General features: G+C 36.2%; 2 protein-coding genes across 2 annotated transcripts; both read right to left on the bottom strand.

Annotated features, from left to right (window-relative positions):
- Window positions 1–9,445: 9,445 nt before the first annotated feature.
- LOC115631262 (mitochondrial uncoupling protein 4C-like) lies at window positions 9,446–10,557 on the bottom strand. The gene is made up of 2 exons (XM_030527973.1): window positions 9,854–10,557; window positions 9,446–9,801 (listed from the first exon to the last, which is right to left on the bottom strand). Exons 1-2 carry the CDS (start codon window positions 10,473–10,475, stop codon window positions 9,446–9,448), a joined length of 978 nt encoding a protein of 325 aa, XP_030383833.1. The 5' UTR covers window positions 10,476–10,557.
- A 6,575-nt stretch (window positions 10,558–17,132) lies between these two features.
- On the bottom strand, window positions 17,133–21,165 carry LOC115631259. The gene is made up of 2 exons (XM_030527970.1): window positions 20,316–21,165; window positions 17,133–20,221 (listed from the first exon to the last, which is right to left on the bottom strand). The coding sequence occupies exons 1-2, from the start codon at window positions 21,163–21,165 to the stop codon at window positions 20,157–20,159; spliced, it is 915 nt and encodes a 304-aa protein (XP_030383830.1). The 3' UTR covers window positions 17,133–20,156.
- Window positions 21,166–21,426: the final 261 nt, after the last annotated feature.

Genomic DNA, 21,426 nt, shown 5'->3' with positions numbered 1-21,426 from the left:
AAAATTGTAATTAAAATAAAAATAATGTGATTCTAGTTACAACAACTATCGGTAATAACAAGAAAATGAGACTCTCCAGTCCTTTGAATGTCGTTATGGCTGTAAATACCCTTTTGATGAAAGCGAAAAACACACTTTATTTGTATTTCAACTAAGCAGACGGTCAACTGGGCATGACTCTTACTCCTCGGACCACTTAGTTGACCAACAAAATGATTTCCGCAACGCCCTTATTGCGTGACTATTTGCCCATCACCAGGCAGGTCAAACAGATTTTAAAAAAAATGTGCAACTTAAGCAGAAGATGCAGCCAAAGGCGAGACTGGGCACGTTCAGGAGCTTCTGGCAGGAGCAGCGGCAAGAACAACAACACTAGTAACAACAAAAGCAGTAACTGATGTGGCGGAATGTAAAACCTGCTGCAAACATTTGCACGACCACTGCCAAGGATCCCTGAACAGGCATGTTGTGGGTCCGGCAGTGAGGCAGAAAGAAAAAAAGGAAAACAAATCACAAATTGAAAAAGCAGATAAGTAGCAGCTGCTCTGCAGCGACACCCTGGACAACCCGGCCAACAGGAGCAGGAGCAGGAGCAGGAGCATGAGTCTAGGCTTGTGGATGGAGCCACCGAAACACAAACACGCGCAAAAGTCAAAGGCAACGAGCAGAACGTGAGGAAATTAAAAGGAAAGGAAAGGAAAGGAAAGGGGAAGAAAAATGCAGAGGAAAAAAAGTTGCAGCCATGATGGTTAATAAAAAATAAAAAAAAATCAAAGTAGTTAGTTGCCTAGGAAAAGCATTTCCATGCCAGTGAAATTGTCTGTTGCTCGCCGCACATCCTGCTCCCCCCCAACAACGATGTTAAGCCTGCAAGTTATGCATTCTTAATTTAATCGCTAAAATTGACTCTGGTATATACCCGAGAACTTGTGAGGCTTAGCGAACTCAACGGTCTGCAGCAATTTCTCCATTTTCCCCCATCTGCTCCCCCTCCTGCATTCCAGTACCCCAGCATTTCCATACGGACTGGGCTGGGCTGAGAGCACTTTGGCGAAACTTTCGAACAGAGATTAGGCATATATCATACGATTATATGGCATAGTTTGCATTATCCAATGGCTTGGAAATTTTTTATACAAACAGCCATTAAGTTGCAAACAATTGGCTAGAAGAGGCTGCATTGCTTTGTTGTACATACGCACAAGCAGATGTATATATATGGAAGTATATATATACACGGCTATATACAGTATGCCTATTATGCAGTAGCTGGCAAAAGTTTAGTGCCTCTGTGGTGCAGCAGAGTTAGTGAATGGATTATTAGCCTGCATTCAATATTGGTTATTGCGAATCCAAAAGTGAATGATGCATTAAAAGTTTCAAAATGAAAAGAAAGTTGCTGCTCTGGGAACTCAACCTTGTTTGTTACCTTACTGCTTTGGGCTATAAATCGTCCATCTGTGGCCAAGCACTTCTTTAGAAGTTGATAATAACGTCTTTACTCTTCTGTTACAACTAGGAGGACTCTACCATTACGATGGTCTGGATGAATTGCTGACTACGTTTTGCAAATCCCTTTTTAGATTACGATGATCTTACCCTTACTAGCAACACATCTTTCCTTCTTGTTAAAAAGGCTTTACTTTTCCTTGAACGAAAATGATTAAAGTATTGTTTATATAGGACATATTTATATAAATATTGTAAGCATTTTTCATCTCTTCAATATTCAATTATTACTGAATAGAAGAGAATAGATAATAGAAGAATAAGCATGCTGTCTTTTGTAATACAATTTGGTGACCCCGTGCTAATTGGTCTTCTCTTAGCAGAAGACTAATTAAGTTGTCGATTTTTTTAATTCGAAAAGAGTGCAGTTAAGCCATTAAATATTTAATTAATATCTATTAAATGTGGTAACGCTGTAGCTTAGTAGCTTGTTTTATTTAATCAGTATCTAGTTTATTTTTATCCGATTTTCATCACGCGTCTAAATCCTTGCCAAAGTTTTAATTAATTTCTTGCCTATTTAGACTTATATTACACACTTCCCTTCGGGTGTGATTTGTGCGTTTGTCTGCTTGTGCATAACTTTGCAGAAGTCCTCAAACACTTGGTCGCAGCTGTTGATTTTGCTCGTTGACAAGTTTTAATTTATAATGCAACCACGGAGCCACTTTTGGGCACCGCCAGTGGAAGCATGTTCCGTAAAACGTCACGCGTGTTGTGTCACTGACTGCTCATGGCATTTGGTGTGTGTCCTTTGATGCCTGTGTTTGCTCTCACGAGATTTACAACGTGACGGCGCAAAAGAAAAAGGTGCAAGCTGACCCGCACACACATACACATACGCATTCATATCTGAACACCTGCCCGGAGGGGTAGAAGTCGCTGTGGAGAAGCTACTGTGTCTTGGGATTGCGCGCGCCTTCACTTTTGTCGGCAGCCACGTGCCAAGGGCACTGATTTATATGTTTTCCATTTGTGTTTTATTAGCGGCAGTATCTGGGGTGCGGCTCCAGCAGCCAAGGCAACCACGTGCATGGAATTAATGAGGCACACACACACACTCACACACACATATAAGCCTACGCATACTGGCAGTCAATCCAGCACAGCAGCCAATCTTCCAGCCCCGAGTCGAAACTATTCATTTTAAAACGCGCGGAGCTGACTGCACAAATTAAAATGGCATGAAATAATCATAAATTGTGCATTGGCGCATAAAAATTTCAGAGCTTTAAACCGCAAAGTAAAGGCAACCAGAGGCGGAAGTGTCGATGGTGGAGGGTTACAGAGGAGGAGAAGTGGAGTTGGTGTCAGGAAACTCTATTTGAAAGCAAGCGGCTAGACTGGTAAACAGTCAGAGCAGCTGAGGCCGCAAATTTAGCCGGAAGTTGCAGCTACACTGCGAAAAAAAAATGTTAAGCTTTTACTCAGATAAAATGGTAACAAGAGAATATGAGAGATTAATTTGGGGTAAAATAATTGGATATTTGTGCCCATAAAAAAAGTCCTATCTAAATTAAGCAAAATAAATTTGTGTACAGATTTGTTATTAGATCTATTAGATTTTTAAAATATACATAAAACGCATAATAAATCAATGAATTAGTGTGTATATATGTGACAGCCTGGCCACAGATTTGTACATATTTCAACTGCCAACTCTTTAATAAGATATTGAAGGAGTCAATTAAATGGATATTTCAAATTAGTCAAATTAATTGTGCCTTTAAACAAATGCTTATCTAAATTAAGCAAAACAAATTTGTGTACAGATTTGTTATTAGATCTATTAGATTTGTGAGAGTATATGTGACAGTCTGGCCACAGATTTTTACGCATTTCAACTGCCAACTCTTTAATTAGATATTGAAAGACGAATGGAATAAATCCTTACTATTTACTGAATAAGCGGCAAACAAAATCAAAGGCAATTTGTGCTCTTTAAAACAAAGAAAAACTTTGATAAGATTATAAGAAAATTGACTTAAAGATTATAAATTGATTTTAAAACTATTTAGTGTAAATCTTTGGTCAATTACAGCACGAAATTGCCGTTTTTGTCAGTGTATGTGGACGGAAATGGCCGCGCATTGGATTCATCGTTGACTGCCATAGCTCTGCGGTGTTTTGATACTGCATCTGAAACCGGGTTTCATTTGCGTTTCCTATATGTACGTTCATATATATGCATGTTGTGGCTATATGTCTTTATCAGCATCCAAACAGCCAAGCGCAGTCAACAAATGGCGCCCTCTTTTCATTTGAAATTGCTGCCGGTTTTAACGTTGAGCAGCTGCTGTTATCATTCAATTGCTGATGCTGATGCGGGCGGCCATTTCAATGTAAAGTGCACGCGGACTGCTCCCAAAGCGTCGCCGGCCAAGTGTTTTCGGGGTGTTCTTGGTTAGATTTAATTGCTCGGGTGCCAAGTTGGTTTCAACTAGACACTTGAGACTGGGCATGATGTTTGCTGCAGGCTAACTTTTCAGCGTTGTGGTGAGTCCACATTCGACATTGATATGGGCATATGTATAGTATATGAATTAATTTAGTGTAGTGAAAGGTTTACTTTCTTAATATGTAAAAGGTGTATTATCTTAATAAACGTGTTTTGGTAGCATCTACAAAAAAGTTAAAAGTTTATGAAATATTTTGCAACTTCGAAACACTACTTTCATATAAATAATTAAGAAGAGCATATGTATATGAACAATAATTTCTGATTTGCATGCTTGATAGACATGCTATTAACAATTTTAACGTTTAATAATAATAATGTGACATACGATTTAAATGAGAATGTTAAACTTATTTTCTGCGTATTATCTACAATTTAAAAATTATTTTGCAACCGAATGGACAATCTATTTTATATTCATAATTAAATATTAAAACAACTATTAAAATCCAAAATATTTTTTTTATTACTTTTATAATGTTTTCAAAGAAATGTTTGCTGTGTTTTAATTAATGTAAAATTATCTAGAAAATTCATAAGATTAGCCCCTCTTCATTGTTTTTGAGAAATCAATATAACCTTTATATTATTTCCTATTATTTTTGTAAAAAAATGTATCTATGATATATCTTATACACAATTCTTAAGGTTCCTTTTCTTACAAATCGACTATTGTATTTGAAAAATACTTCTCATGTACACAATAATACTGTAAATAATAATATTTAGAAGCAAGACCGCTTCATTTAATTCATTTTCTTTTCTGATTTGATTTTATAAAGTCTGATGAAAGGCTTAGTATTAAGTAACAAAACGAGAAAATTTATCAAGAATTTTCAATTGGGGAAGTTCCCAGAAAATAAAATTTCATTTTCAGAAAAGTACTAATATATTTAAAAGCATTAAAATAAAAAGGCAATTTAAAACATATATAGACCACTGCACACAGGACAACACACATACGCCGTGTAGTACAGTACCGAGAAGTGAACACGTCTCGACCTGCGCACATTGTCACCTAGCCGCTGGGCGTGATGCCGCCAACTGGAGTTGGCCATATCAAAGCTAGTGCCTGCAATTTGTGTGCATATCCCCATCCAGACATGGCCCGAACAACACCCACAGGCATTTGTTCAAATGTAGGCGGTAGGCAGCAGACGGGAGGCAGCACGCAGGCGTTTGTGGTTCGGCCGCAGTGCATGGTATCTGATTGCATTGTGTGTGGATTGAAAAGCGTTTAAAACGTTTTTGAACCCAACTACGTGATTTGAATTTGTCGTGAGCCACAGTTGTTGGCCACCGAACTGGTCCGAGGGCTATGTCCATTCTTCCAAACAGCTTCACATACACCATGCATACAAAATTGGTTTAATTCAATAAAATTTTCAACAAAGTTGTTTAGTCAGAGGGCGCGACTGTGTGTGTATGTGCACTGGTTTGTTATGGCTGTTCAAGTTATGAGTCAGCAGCATTTGGATTTTGCGTTTTTTCCGCATTTTTCCTTCCCCCAGCAGTTTAATTTGTTTTCCACTTGCCCGGAGGGCCTTTCAGTTTGTTGTTCAAAAGTCTGGAAAGTAATTCTATTAAAAATTGTGTTGGTCGAAGAAGAAAAAAAAACACCCGGTTGATAACATTTGAAGCAAATTTCTGAATTGAAAACAAATCAAATATGATATTCCATTAAACTGATGGATGTGTGCAGAGTTTTATGCATGCATGCGATGCGATGCGATGCAAGACAGGACGAATGATTAATGTGAATTGCTCTAAGAGAGCTTCGAAGTATTCGCAATTTCCATTTTACTCAATTTAATTAAGAGATTCTGAGGACTTGGACTGAGGAGGTTTTTTCTCTCGTCAATTTCTCGTTTAGTCAATATAAGAAAATATTTGAGAAAAAGTATGAGAAAACTGTAGTGCTTTGGCCATTAGTGTAGACAGATTCTCTGTTTCAACTAGAATTAAATTGCTCGTTTTAGCGGAAAATTAATTTTCAAAAATAGTACAAAATAATTAAATAAAGAGTAGACTAAGTGGACTTATTAGTGTAGTAACTAATTACGATAATTATTTATGATTTTAGGAATATTTAAGAGTTTTTGTAAGTCTAAATAATTTAACCTTGGCCAAGAAGATTTAAAATTTAAAGAATTGAGTACATTTTCCTGCCAGAGCAGCTTTTTTCTGATGACATATATATTGCCACTGTCAACATTTTTGTATTTGATAACATGGCTGTTATTGTGGCTGTAATTAAACAGAAATGTTAATTACGACGAAAGCTGTTATATCCATTGTGAATGGTATTGCGAATGAACAGCTGTTCGACGACTGGAAGCGTAATTCAAAGTGCACGCCTATTTGAATGCCTATCAGTTTAACATTTAGGTGCATTTTAAGGAATTTTCACAATTTTTGTCCCGGTTTATCGGTCAATGGTGTTGCAAATAGACAAACAAACACTCATGCACATGCAATTTTACGAGCCAGCTAGCCAGAAAATGACACAACACATTGTCTTTTAATTCGAATCCCAAATTGGGTACCCCAGTGGAGCTGAATACAAAAGTTTGTCCCAAATGTTTCACATTTTACCAAATCGCAACGAAATGCCAAATTAAAGAGAACCTTTGTGTGCACCTGCCTTCATGTTGTTCTTAATAAGAGAAAAACAAACACAGTTGAAATGGAAGAGCTTACAAAGCGCATCAAAAAACGTACATATGTACTTATAAACAAACAAACATACATATAAACTTGCATTGGAACAGTTGTACAGCAGGATGTTATGTTGTATGTAGTCTTTGTAAGAAGCAACTGAGCTATTTTGGTAAGAGCGTGTGTGTGTGTGTGTGTGTGTGTGTGTGTGTGCTTGTACAGCCATGTGCATTTAATTGCATCCCAATAGAGTGTAATGCCGAAGAGTAGCAAGAAAAGAAAATGAAAAGATTGCCTTTGTCCTTGTTTCTCCTTCCTCGGTAGTTGATGAAGAGCAAGTCAAGGCATGGCTATAAACGAGTACGTATATGTATGTAGGTTTGTAAATATGTAAGCAAGTATTTACCTTGCCTTTTTAAAAACTATTCGCCATGCAATAATAAATATTTACATATGATTTTTGCTTTGATGATTTTATTTTCAATTTGTTCTGCAACTAGTAAACTTCTTCGATGAGTTTTCTGAGAATAAATATTTGCATCAATTATAACTTTGTGAAAACTAAATAGTCAATGAATGAGATTGCTTCCTTTGAATGGTAGTTTGCGTTGCTCAACACAAGGTATTCCAAGGTATTGAAGTAGGTTAAATAATACAATAATTATGCACATACTATGATTTAATACAACGTTTTGCTTTTATCAACCAACTTGGGCTTAGCTTAGGCACTAAAATTCGATTTCAATATTTTAAAAATTTGTTTTGAATATTTGAATAGACATAATACTTTTTGCCATTGATTAACTGTAAAAAAAAAACTTTAGACATCACAGAAATAGCTCGTTGCTAAATGGTTATTTCAATTAGTTAATGAGTTCATGAGTTCATTTATCGTCGATGTATCGCGCTCAGAAACATCGGAAAAAATCGAGCTCTCTTTATCCAAACATCGATAGACATTGCTATATCGATTCACCTATCCATACTGATTAAGAATGTATGTAAGTATAGTATATAGTTTATGGGGGTCGGAGATGCTTCCTTCTTCCTGTTACATACCTAATATACCCTTTTTGTCCTTCGGATACAGGGTATAAAAAGTGGTACGCGCTCACTTCATCTTTGTGAAAATTCCATAATAAATAAGTCCATTGCCAACTTAAATAATTCACTTAAGAGCGCGAGTCAAGAACTTGATGCATGCCAAGCGCATCCATACAACGCATAAAACTATCAACAAATTTCAGTAGAATTAAAATATTTATGCAACGTACGTGAGTCTCATGTTTATGTTCCATCAGTTGCACGTTTTTCGCTTTGCAGTATATGTGTGTGTGAGTGTGTGTGTGTGTGGCATTCATTTTTGCAGCATTTGCGTGCATGAGAAATTATGGCAGTCAGCTTAGGGTCAGGACAATACGCACACTAACAAACACACACTTAAGGAGGAGACAGCTGCAGATGCAAGAACACGTTTCATAAATGTGTTATAATTGTGCAAATCTCGTTTATTATTTTAATAAATGTCAACATTTTCTCAACCGACGCAAAGCGCAATTTAAGAAGCATTTACCATGTGGCGTACAGTGCGTATGATTAATGCAAAAAGTCTGCTCTCTTTCAAATGGAAATGAAAATGCTTAAAATGTCGACATGGCAGAAACTTTCCCTCAATTCGAAAATATTTCTGTGGTATCCCACTCAAATTTTTCGACACTAGTGCCTGACTGCCAAATGCAATGACATGATTTATGGTTTTTTAAGAAATGGATATGGGCTGGCGCGTGTAGTGGAAAATGAGTGAGTGTGGAGGGCTAAACGCAGAAAGAATGTTTATGGGCTATCATTTATTTAACTTATGCAGTTTAAGCAGCCCCAAGCGATTTATATGACTGCCAATATTGAATTATATGGTTTTGATGAAGTGTTAGCTTCAAAAATAATAACAAAATGACACTAGAGTGAACAGATTTGTGATGGTACTGGCTTTAAGCCTGTTCTGAACTGAAAAGTTATTAGCAAGCACTAGTATCGATTCATTTTATTATTATCTGTATTATAATTATCATATTTTCTGGCAGTTAAGACCTAACGTTGCTTAGATTCTTGATTTTAAGAAATATAACAAGCAATGAAATGCAAGTCAATTTGTAATGAAAAAGTCTATGGGATAGCAAATTCCGAGCGGAAAATGAATTGCATTTGAGCTTGAAAATGGCAAACTCTATTCAATCGTGTTAATTTTTCAAAAAGTAATAGAAACCGCAACATGCAAGCATATACTGAAATGTGAAAAAAACTTGGATTCACCACAAGCAATACACTATTGCTCGGAAATCAACATTAAAATAATGAACATTATGGTGAACGATTCGTTTGAATGAGAAATAGTTGCACAGATATACTAAATATTCGCGTTCAGCAGGACAAAAAATCCGTCCTTACTCACCCTATGTTTAGTATTTTTATTTTATTTATTTATATTCATTGACTGAAAAATTATATGAATAATATAAAAAAAAGCCTCATAACCTAGGAAAGCCTAAGTAGGAGAAATCTAATCGAATTCCAATAACATCTAATAAACGCCACCGCCCCGGTGGGGGAATATTATTAGCCTTTCGGCTTGCTTTGCTCCGACAGAGAGAAGCTTAAGAATTAATTAAAAGTTTATTATAAAAAAAAAAAAAGAAAATATGGGCAATACCCCAAATTAGACTTCTACCTTTAAAAAAGTATTAGATTTAGTTTTTTTACGAAAGATTTTTTCATTTACTAGCTAGAAAAACACTTTACTACAAAATTTCTTGCATACCATTGTCAGAACGATGATTCGCCTTGAAGACGTTGTAATGCCTCAAAACTCATCCAAAAGACTAAAAACCAAGGTCCACAACGCAGCCAATAGGGTACAAACCCTTTATACATGGCCAATACACCTTCATCTCTGACTAGTTGCTGAAAGCAGATCAAACTGTTCTTGTAGCGTTGTCCACGGCCATGTTCATCAATCGGCTGATTCATCATGCGCGACTTAACCACATCGGCCGGTGAACTAAGGGCAGAGCAAGCAAAGCCTGCAATCATCGATCCCAGAAACTGGATGAGCAAATTGTCCTCACTTTGCAGTAGTTTCATCATTTGTTGTTTGCTGATATCATAGCAAGCAATGCCCCCTAATTGAGTTAATCGTAAGTTTGTGCTTTATTAATGCTGTGGAGTGCTCACCTGCAGAGTAGAGACTGACGCGTATAACGTTTGGCGTAAAGCCTCGCCACAAGCTGCGAATGCCACCCGTGGAGTGAATGAACTTAGCCGACTGAATGATATTGATGGCGCGCGGTGGCAGGCCCAGTAAACGTCTTCTGCTCTCCATTTGCATCTGGAGCTTTATTAGGTCGAGGGGATTACTGCCGACCGTGGAGATAGCGCCGCTGATTAGGCCTGCGACCATGCCACGCATAAATGACAATTCATGTTTGCCTTCTGCATTGACGGTGGAGAATTTCATGCGCAGGTAATCATAGGAGCACAGCTTTACGCCCGCAATGAAAAAATGCCTCACAACAACGGCCGAGAATCCGCCGTAGAGCTTCAGGAAACCCTCCTCTCTAATTACTCCCATTGCCGTGCCGAAGAGACCGCGATATTTACCCACTTTGGCTAGAGGGTTGCTGTGCTCCCCCTGAATCTGTAGACGTGTCTTAGTCACATCCAGTGGATAGACGAAACAATCTGCGCATACGGAGGCTGCAAACGACGTAAACCACATATTTAGGAGTCGTTCCTTGGTGTATACCAATGGGTATGCAGCCCCTTTGAGGCGGCGAAGCTTAGGCCGCTTATCCATTTAAGAAATCCTTGAATATTGGCAGAAAAACATCAAATTTTGGCAAATATCAATCGATTGCTAAAAGGACTCATATAATATAAAATATTGTGTCAGTGATGAAAATAATTTGAGTTCACATGCAAAGTTAAAACAAATGATACTCTTAAAATTTTAAAAAATATTCTTTTATTGTCCAAATAAATAGCTATTGATAGACTTGCTTAACTAGAAAAAGAAGAGCATTAAGTGTGACTTTCCTATACTCAACATTTGTTCTTTAAGATAAGGTGATCGAGCTGTCTTATCTATATCTTAATTGCCGAAATATGTTTTAGTGGAACAGTCATTTAGAAATTGTTTGGAACTTGCTTAACTAGAAAAAGAAGAGCATTAAGTGTGAGTTTCTTATACTCAACATTTGCAATATGCAGTTCTTTAAGATAAGGTGATCGAGCTGTTTAATCTGTATCTATATTGCTGAAATTTGTTTCAGTGGAACAAACATTTAGAAATTGTTTGGAACTTGCTTAACTAGAAAAAGAAGTGTGAGTATACTCAACATTTGTTCTTGAAGATAAGGTGATCGAGCTGTCTTATCTGTATCTTAATTGCCGAAATATGTTTCAGTGGAACAAACATTTAGATATTGTTTGGAATTTTGCAAAATTCCTTGGCAAAACCGTCTATTTTTAAGTTCTTTATGTTTTGTTAATTTTTCATTTATTTATTTGTTTTTGTGCTTGGTTTGAAGAAATGGCATAAATAAAAATTATTTAAAAAAAATGGATTAAGAATAAGAATAAATTTAAAATTGGAACAAATACTATATAGAACATATTTGCTGTTCTTTTATTTGTTAAGCTTTAAGTTTATCTTGTTCATAAACTTTTTTTAAAATAAGATTTCTGGGCTTGCAAAGTTAATTTTGATTTGTGTAGTTAACTTACTAACAGAGATTTTACTCATGAAGATCTTGTTTGTGGTCCTAAATCTGTACATTTTAAATCAACTGCAAATTTTAAATCAACTATGACAATTTAAAGGTGACAAAATGCAACCAAAGCTTATTATTATTCCTACTATTTGCCAAAACTTGCTTTTAGCTTTGCATATTTGCTTGCGCTAATAAAAGCATATTTTTTCTACACCTTTACACAGACACACACACTTACACACAATGACACCAATACCGACACCGACATAGGAACGTTTGGCGTCACAATTTGAATTGAAAAGCTCAGCGATTGACGGGAAAGCGAACTTTTCGGTAACTTTATTGCATCAGTTCGCAGAGCCAATAAAACCAGCAAGTCATTTGCCCTCAGACGCTGCCTAGCCACCATATGCATATCCGCTTCGACTTTGAACTCGCTTACTCGATTGAGCAGACAAAGAACCACTCAGCCAGCAGTGCGTTTCGGCCCCGCAATCCCCTTTCTACCAACCTAATAGCCACTTGCACGGTCTCAGGCAGTCGGCACACCTTTGGCGGTGGCTCTTCGCCCTGTTATACAATTACGGCTATGGCGAAAAAAAAAAGAAAAAGCAGAGAAAGAGTAGTCGGCTATGAGATGCAGTTCCATCAGTAGTTAGCGCCGGCAATTTCGGATGGAGAGGGCGTTACAGGGAGCGGCTGGAGTGTAAAGCTAGGTTGCTGCTCCTAATCCACTTTGGTGGCGTCCTTCGCTTCTTCGTGCGTTCGTTTGAACCGTAAACATTTTAGCTTTTATGACCAAAGGGGCCAAAATATGGCAACTTACACATATGCACACACACACACACACACACACCCCATATACGCACACACGGTGAAAATGCAATTTTCAAAAAGTCGACTCTGCGAACATGAAAATTTGTTGTAGTTTTTAGGCTCTGTCGTTTTAAGCCTGCGCCGTAGTTGGCGCTCAAAAACCGCTTCAAATATTTTCTATACGCAAATGCATATACATACTATATACATATGTATGTATATGTGTGTGTGTGTAAGTGTATGTTTGCATGTATACACATACATACATATTTGTGTATGTTGTTGTGAATGTGTGTCTGTTTTCACATGCCATCGGCAGCCTTTTTGAGAGTTTTTTGAAAACATGTGCAGTATTTTGCAAACCCTTTTAAGCTAGCGATAAAAACCTTTACTTGTCCAAAACGATTTTCGAATTTTATGCCACAAATGTTTTTTCCGTTTGCTCAGCAACTGCAAAAGTGCAGCCTTTTGTATTTTACTAGGAAGCTATATGTGTGTGTAGATTTGTGGTTATTGGTTCGTTTCACTACGTAGGAGCTACAGCATTTTTGTGTTACAGAGAAAGAAGACTTGAATTGGAGCCATTTATATTTCTGAATTCTCAACATCACTTATTTGTAGTGGCTGTCTGAACAATTCAGAAGATTACCACTTATAAATTTAGAATATGAGATATTGTGCAAGGATAAAAATTAAATTCGTAAAAAATATAAAATAGAGGAACTTATTAGTTAGTAGCTTGCCTAATATAAAAGAAATTAACGACAGATCATAGGAAAATTTCATTATGGCCACAAACTACAAGTAAACTGCCGATGTAATTGTTTTATATTATGGAAATTTATATTATCAGAAATTTCACAATTTAAATCCACAAGTTTATTATTTCATTTTTTAGAAATGCCACAATTTAATTCTAGATTTGCCAGCGCTTAGGTGCAGAAATTTGACCATTTTTATTCCGGAATATTTTTATTTAATTTTTCAGAAATTGCACAATTTATTTTTACAATATTATTATTTAATTTTTCGGAAATTGCACAATTTAATTCTCGATTTGCCAGCGCCTAGGTACTAGGTATAAGAATCGCAGATGAAGGCGGCCACTATATTTGAATTTAATTTATCAGAAATTTGACTATTTAATTCCAGAATATCATTATTTATTTTTTTAGAAATTTAACAATTTAATTTTTGATGTGCCAGCGTTTAGGTATGAAAATCGCATAGGATGGCGTCCACATTATTTTAGTTTAATTTATCAGAAATTTCACAACTTAAATCCACAAATTAATTTTTTAATTTTTCAGAAATTTCACAATTTAATTTTTGATTTGCCAGCGCTTAGGTACTTGGTATGAGAACTTATTTATTTATTTTAATTTATCAGAAATTTCACAATTTAAATTCTATAAATTTGTCAGAGATGTTTTCATATCTAACTAAAAATTCAAAAAATAATCTTAAGGGAATTGAAAACTGAATATAGAATGTTGAGTACAATGTATTCTTAGCTAAGGAGAGAACTAGTGAGTATTGATAAAAATTAAAACGTGCATGTACAACCAATTTCAGCAATTGGAAAATATAAATTTAAAATAATAAAGTCCGGAAAGCTAGGCCCAAACTCCTACATAGCTTTGCTGAGATATTTAACTGGAAATGGCTGAAAAGTGCAAAATCACTGGCCTTGTGTCCGGCAGCTACTCACCTACATCTATATTAATCATGATTAATATTATATTTGCTTCGCTTGTCAGCTTTTATGTCACTTTAGGTATAGTACGGTTTGACAAGCACTCTTGCTGTTGCTGTCTATTAATTTTTATTGACATCTCTGTGATGTCAAAGTCGAATTAGCGTTGAAATTGAATTGAAATCAGTATCAATAGCAGCTAATTGAGTTTAAAAGCATGCCTTTCAAGTTGCAATGCATGGACACAATTTAATTTGTAAATTCCTCCTAAAGTAATAAAAATTGTCTGGGCTCATTAGACTTATGACAGAGGCCATTACTGCGTTATTTGAGGTAACGAAGCAAAAAATGCAATGATTCAATTGCTGCGAATTTTTAATCAGAGCTCATGCGTGAACCTGTGCAATCAGGCATACGTAGCAGCAGATGCTGTGGTCAGACATTGAAAAAAAGAGATGCAACAGAATATGCCACTGGCAAAGGCATATAGTATATGTAAGTATATATAGCATGTATGTAGATGTGTGTATGTATATACTATAAAGCAAACCAAACCAATTTTGCGAAATTAATTAAATGGGCATCAAGCAGAACACACAGCATTAATCAAATATGTGGGCATTGGTTTTACGAATTGAGCAGCTAGTCGAAAATGTAAAATACTTTAAAGCTTAAAGCAATCGCCTGCAAATAAACTGCTAGCCGATAATCAGGACAGCGTGTATAAATCAGTTGTGTGAGCACAAAACAGCAGCCATACCGTCCACCCACTTTGATATTTCGTCCTCGACCTCATATACATATAGTACATGTACATACTGGCTAGAGTAATGGCTGAGTGTCTATCTGTATAATCTCTGCATATGGCATGCAACATCAGGCTCGTTCGTCGATTTACATTTGCAGAGCTGATTAAGGATTCACACTTGCCGCACAGTCACTCACACTTATCGACATTCATGTGACATGCTCATAAATAATTTATGCTTCAATGTCCCGTCATCAAAATTTGCAAGTTTATCGACTGAGTGCTTGGTTTGCCAACTTACATATAATTTGTGAAATGATTTTCCTCGCCTCCGCCTCCGCCTCCGCCACCCCAACTCCCAGCCGAAAGTCTAGTTTCGCATCAATTGGCAATTAATGCCTCAATCAGACTGTAACCTTGCACCTAAGTGAGCAAAAAGTGCCCTCTGCGAGCTCATTAATAACCGCAGCACACCCCACAAACACGACCTCATACATCACTCATACGTCAAGTTGGCTAATCTATCCATCACAGGCCTTTCGGCGCCGTAAGTACGTGTACATACGTACAGGCCCACTAAGGTTGAGTCCCCAGCACGTCTTGTGTTTGACAACGTATCACTTTTGAGGGTGTAAAATGTCTAATCTACGTCTGTTTGTTGGGTGCAACCGACAGCACCCCGTGTCAGGGGGGTTGTGTGATGATATCAATCATCATATTAAGTTGGTATTTAAAAGGGCCTAGTATTTTTATGCTGGAGCATGCGATTAAGCTTAATGGCCCTAAATGTATATAAAGGGTGTGTGAAAGGAGTCAACATTAAAGAAAATGTCTGCGCTGGCTTCACAAACTCTGTCTTTAGTCTTCAGCCAGGCATTGTAAAGAGTTGGCTTATCTATATACTCATATAGACTCAAGCTATCTATGCTTGGAATAGAGAACATAAATGCTGCCTCATTTCATGTCTGCGCTGGCTTCACAAACACTGTCTTTAGTCTTCAGCCAGGCATTGTAAAGTGTATGTGGGCTTATCTATATACTCGTATAGACTCAAGCTATCTGTGTTTGGAATGGAGAACATTAGTTATTTTATTTTATTTATTTTGTTTCAAATTAGTTCATTAATTACAATTAAATACTACAGTCCTAGCTTGGCACGAAAAAAAAACCAAATGTATTCCTACACTTATTGTATTATTTTGTAAAATACAGTTTTGCTAAATACATTTTGAAAACAATAGAAATTGCTGAATAGGAATACTGTTTCAATTTTCGTAAACGGAAACGGCAAAAAATGTTAGTTTCTATTCTATTCAACAATCAATTAATCACATCAAAGCACTGTTGAAAACCGAGCATTATTAGCCTTTTGTTTTAATTATCTTTTGTATGAAATGCGCTCATTATTCTGTATTTAGTTCAGTGATTTTCAAATATAACCCTCATACTATACAAATTACTTGTGTTTGCTGTTTTATTTAAGGCATTTAATTTTAGCCAAAGGTATATTTTATTTATGGCTATCAACTTGTAACTTTCTGCACTAATTTGATTAAAAAGCATTTAAAGTGTGAAACGAGTTGAAGTTTCAAGCGAAGGGAGATTTTTTGTACCTGAGCATAAAAATTCAAAATACATGGCAGCTGGCCACTTTGCCGGCTTCAAAGTTTGTTGGCATAAAGTTTTTTGCTTCGCCCTTATTGCGACGAAGAGACACTTATTATCTGTGTGTTGTGCGCTACAATTGGGAGCACTATTGATATGTACTTGCAAATGGAAAGATATCCAAAGGAAAGCAGCAATCAAACTTATTAGAATGTACTTCATCCAAAATCGAAATTTGTTCATTCTAAATGGTAGCGCGAGTTTGAAAGATATGTATATATTTTTTTGCTGCTTAATTATGACATTGATTGAGTAATTTTCTGCATTAAGGGATCCTTTTTCTATAAGTTGCTCCGATCCCTATTCGCAATAACTTAGCCAGATGTTTTACGGCTTCAAAAAATATACTTAACAGTTTCACTGTTCAATTTTTTAATTGATAAAGAATTCTGCATATTTCGAGTTACACTAATCTTCGTTTTTTATTAAATATTAGCAACTTATGATCATGAATTAACCTAAGCTATATATTTATTGTTGTGTATCAGGCCGCGTATATTTCCAGAATGTGTTACAATTCAAAATGTGTAGCTAAAGGGCACAAGATCAATGTGACCAGGTGACACTTTTACAATAATACTTAACAAGGTATCGAATACCTAACATGCCTCTCCTTAGCTTTGTCATAACACTCAATAAAATATATACATTTGCATTGATACATGTTTAACATTATGAGATATTTAACAATTAACAAAACAATTATTCATGGAGTTCAATAGAGATTTCATCATAAATTCAGGTCTAAATTCAACTTAATACATTTCATTTTGTTTTCTTAATTGCAAATATTTGATTCATAAGTTTCATTTTCTATTTTTAATTTTTAAGTGGAAGGCTTAACAACCTTTCCCTCTATACGTGGTCTTAGCTGTCTTCTGGTTGGTGTTGGTTCAGAAGGAATTACAGTGTCATTTTGACTTTTAGATTCACTTGAACAATCACTTTCGATTTGATTATCTCGTTTTTCTGTTGCAATGTGTTTGCTTTCTTGATTTCTAATTTGATTTAAATGTCGTTTTATTTCACGATTGTTATGAGTTAAGATACAACAATAAGATCGAGGTCCCAATTGTTGGCTAACTGTTGCTTGAGTCCAACTTGCCTTGTTAGGATTTTTATAGTCCCTGACCATAACCTTTTGACCTTCTTTAAATCTTATGTCGCGATTACCTCTGTAACTCATGACACTATCCTCCTGCTTTTTGCTTATTTGATCATGTACAATTGGAGGTTTTAAAAACGAAAATCTGGTCTTTAGTTGTCTACCAAAGAAAAGTTTGGCTGGCGATTCGCCGGTCGTGCAATGAATCGTGTTTCTGTAATCTATTAAAAATCTATTCAGGATTATGTCAAAACTAGAATTGCTGTTAACTTTAATGCTTGCATTTATTGATTTTTTTACAGTCTTTACAAAGTTTTCAGCTTGGCCATTTGTCGCTGGATGACCAGGAGCTGTCAAAACATGCTTTATGCCATTGTTGGCCATGAAAATGCGAAATTCCTCTGAAGTAAATTGTCTACCATTATCAGACACTAATACATCAACTAGACCATATCTACAAAATAATTCTCTTAAGGTTTTTATTGTAAACGATGACGTAATTTCCTTTGTTTTAAAAACTTCTACCCATTTAGAGAAAGAATCTACACATATCAATAAATAAAAATTATTTATTGGTCCTGCAAAATCTACGTGTATTCTACTCCATACCTGACCATTTGATTTCCACGGTATCAAAGTAGACTTTTCTGGACTTGGTTGTGATTCCTGACATGCGATACATTCTCTTATTAAATTTTCAATTTCTAAATCCATATTTGGCCACCATACGTATGAGCGTGCTAACATTTTTGTTTTCACCATTCCTAAATGAGATTTGTGGAACTCTTGTAAAACTTGATTCCTAAGTTTTGTTGGAACTATTACACGATGACCCCATAAGATACAATCGTACTCAACTGTTAGCTCATTTGCTTTATTTATGAAATTTGAGAATTCAGCCTTGTTTAATTTTTGTAGCGATCCAATTTTAATGGCTTCGCACACCTTTGAAAGGATTGAATCATGCCTTGTTTCACGAGCAATACTCTTGAAATTCAATTTAAACGGTATATCAGATTGAATGAAGTTAATATAATTGTATTCCTCATCTTCGTTTGATTTGTATAACTGAGGCATCCTTGAAAGTCCGTCAGCCTCGTTTAATGAACCCTTTATGTGTTCAACTGTGTACTGAAATCCTGACAATATTAAAGCCCACCTCTGCAAACGTGCAGACGCCATAAGTGGCAATCCTTTTTTATCTCCAAATATTCCCAAGAGGGGCTTATGATCAGTTCTCAAGATGAACTTGATCCCTAGAAGGTATTGTTTCAACTTCATTACACTATATACAATCGCGAGAGCTTCCTTATCCAGTGTGCTATAATTAATTTCACTTTTTGATAAGGCTCTGGAAACAAATGCTATCGGTTTAAGACCATCAGCAAATCTATGTGCTAGTACGCCAGATACGGCATTACTACTGGCATCAGTCGTTAAGACAATAGGCAAGTTTGCGTCATAATGCACTAAGACTTGTTCTGAAGTTATCTCACTTTTAATTCTCTCATATGCTTTGTTACATTCAACTGTCCAAACAAATTTTGAATCTTTCTGCAAAAGTACATATAATGGACTCATTATCTGTGCGAAGTTTTTAACAAACTTTGAATAATAATTCACCATTCCAATGAATGCTCGTAATTCAGATACATTTTTAGGTGTGGGTGCTAGTAAAACGCTGGAAACTCTATCAACATTTTTGCTTAATCCGTACCTGTCTATTGAGAACCCTAAGTAACGAATTTTAGATTTGAAAAATTCACATTTGTTTGCATTTAAAGTTAGTCCGGCTGATTTCAGCTTGCTAAGAACTGTTTTTAAATTTGAAATGTGTTCTTGAAGATTGCTTCCTGTTACTGTAATGTCGTCCTGATAAACTACGACTCCTTTTATTCCTTGGAATAAACATTCCATTGTCTTTTGGAATATTGCTGCTGCTGTTTTTATACCAAAAGGTAATCGTTTGACTTTTAAAAGTCCAATATGTGTGCTCCATGTGCACAACAACTGAGATTGCTCATCTAGGTGCAACTGGTTATAAGCATTGCTTAAATCAAGTTTAGTGTATAATACGCCTCCTTGAAGTGCTGCAAAAATATCATCAATTCGTGGTAACGGATATCGTACATCGACTAATGATCTATTTACGGAAACTTTGTAGTCTCCACAAATTCTTATATCACCATCTGGCTTAAGAATCGGAACCAATGGGGTTCCCCAATCAGAACTATCAACTTGTTCTAAAACTCCTAACTCAATCAAAGCGCGTAATTTTTGTTCAACGCGGTCTTTCCATGCTAATGGTAGCGGCCTAGGCTTGAAAAATATTGGCTTGGTGTTTTCCGCTATTTGTAACATAATTTTGCTCCCATTAAAAGAACCTAATTCGGGTCTAAACACATCTGCAAATTCACTTTTTATTTGTTTTGTAAGTACAGAGAGTTGTTCACTTTCGCTAACATTGTTAACTTGAACTAATTCAAAATTAAACGATCTCAAAAATGTTCTACCAAGTAAAGCTGGACTCATTGTTTTCGCAACTACTATAACCATTTCTTTTCTTATGCCTCGATATTCAATTGTTGCATCGTACTCACCGACAATTTCAATAAGACGACCATTGTAGTCCATGTACGGAACATTACATTCTCTGAGCGGCTTCTTCATCACTGCCTTCTCATAAACTGAATATGGAATAATTGTACAAGATGCTCCAGTATCGCAAGTGACGTTCATGTTACAACCATCAATTGTAACCGGTAACACGTAAACCTCACCAGAAGAAGTTGGTGCCACGCTAAATACAGAAAAATTAAATTCATTTAGCTTAGTATCTAACATAGGATCTTCAGATTGTAAATTCGATACGCAATTTATTCGTTTTGAATTACATACGCTCGCCAAATGACCCTTCTTCCCACAAGTGTGACAATTTAGATGTTTGTACTTGCACTCTTCAGATCGATGATTTTTCCAACCACAGTGCACACAGAATTTCTGCTGCTTTTTGCCTCTGCCTGCGTCGCCGTCACTACCGTCGCTGCTACTGCTTTTGAAGTTCATCCCATGTGATCTTCCGTTGCCCTTGAAACTTCCAGTGTCATAACTGCCGTTGTTTCTATTGTTGCAGTTTCGCTTTTTTCTTTGATTTGCGCTGCTTCTGTTCACGTAACTGATGTTCTCTCCTGTCCTCTTTGCAAAATCTTTGGTCTCCATTATCATTGCCTTTCTTAGTGCGTCAGAAAGAGATAGACGTTCATCTTCTTCGCACATGCGTTCAAATATTGCATTAGGAAGACTCATCACAAATTGGTTAAGTACGAATGCTTCCAAATAGACACCAAATTTACAGCTACATGCCAACTGTTTTAAACGGGCATACCATTCTGCAATTGTCTCATTTTCGCCTTTGACTGCCATATGAAACTTTTTTCGTTCTCGAAAAACAAGTGTAGGTGGTGTGTAGTGCGTTGAAAGTATTTCGCAAATTTCCTTGTATGACTTTGATACAGGTGAATCTGGACTGCATAAACTGTGTAATACACCATACGGGCCTGTTCCAATTGATTTCAACAACGTTGATTTTTTTGCATTTTCTTCACTCACACTTTGCTCGCACATGTGTATTTCAAATTTTTCTTTCCAAATTGCAAACGTTTCACTGTTTGGCACAAACTCGGGTATGCTTATCATGTGATAAAATTGTGGAGTTATAGGTGCTGCTGTAGTCATGCTGGTCATTTATTTGTTCTTCTTTAACTTTTATTTTCTTAACCTTTATTTTCCTAACTTTTATTTTCCTCGTCGCCAATTCTGTTGTGTATCAGGCCGCGTATATTTCCAGAATGTGTTACAATTCAAAATGTGTAGCTAAAGGGCACAAGATCAATGTGACCAGGTGACACTTTTACAATAATACTTAACAAGGTATCGAATACCTAACATTTATAATAAAATAATAGATTAAAAAGGAGACTCGTTTAGTCTTGTGTCAGGCAGATT

This window comes from Scaptodrosophila lebanonensis, unplaced genomic scaffold (genome assembly GCF_003285725.1).
Source record: "Scaptodrosophila lebanonensis strain 11010-0011.00,11010-0021.00 unplaced genomic scaffold, SlebRS2 tig00001412-arrow-pilon, whole genome shotgun sequence".
Lineage (NCBI taxonomy): Eukaryota > Metazoa > Arthropoda > Insecta > Diptera > Drosophilidae > Scaptodrosophila > Scaptodrosophila lebanonensis.
This window is presented reverse-complemented; position numbering and strand designations above follow the sequence as displayed.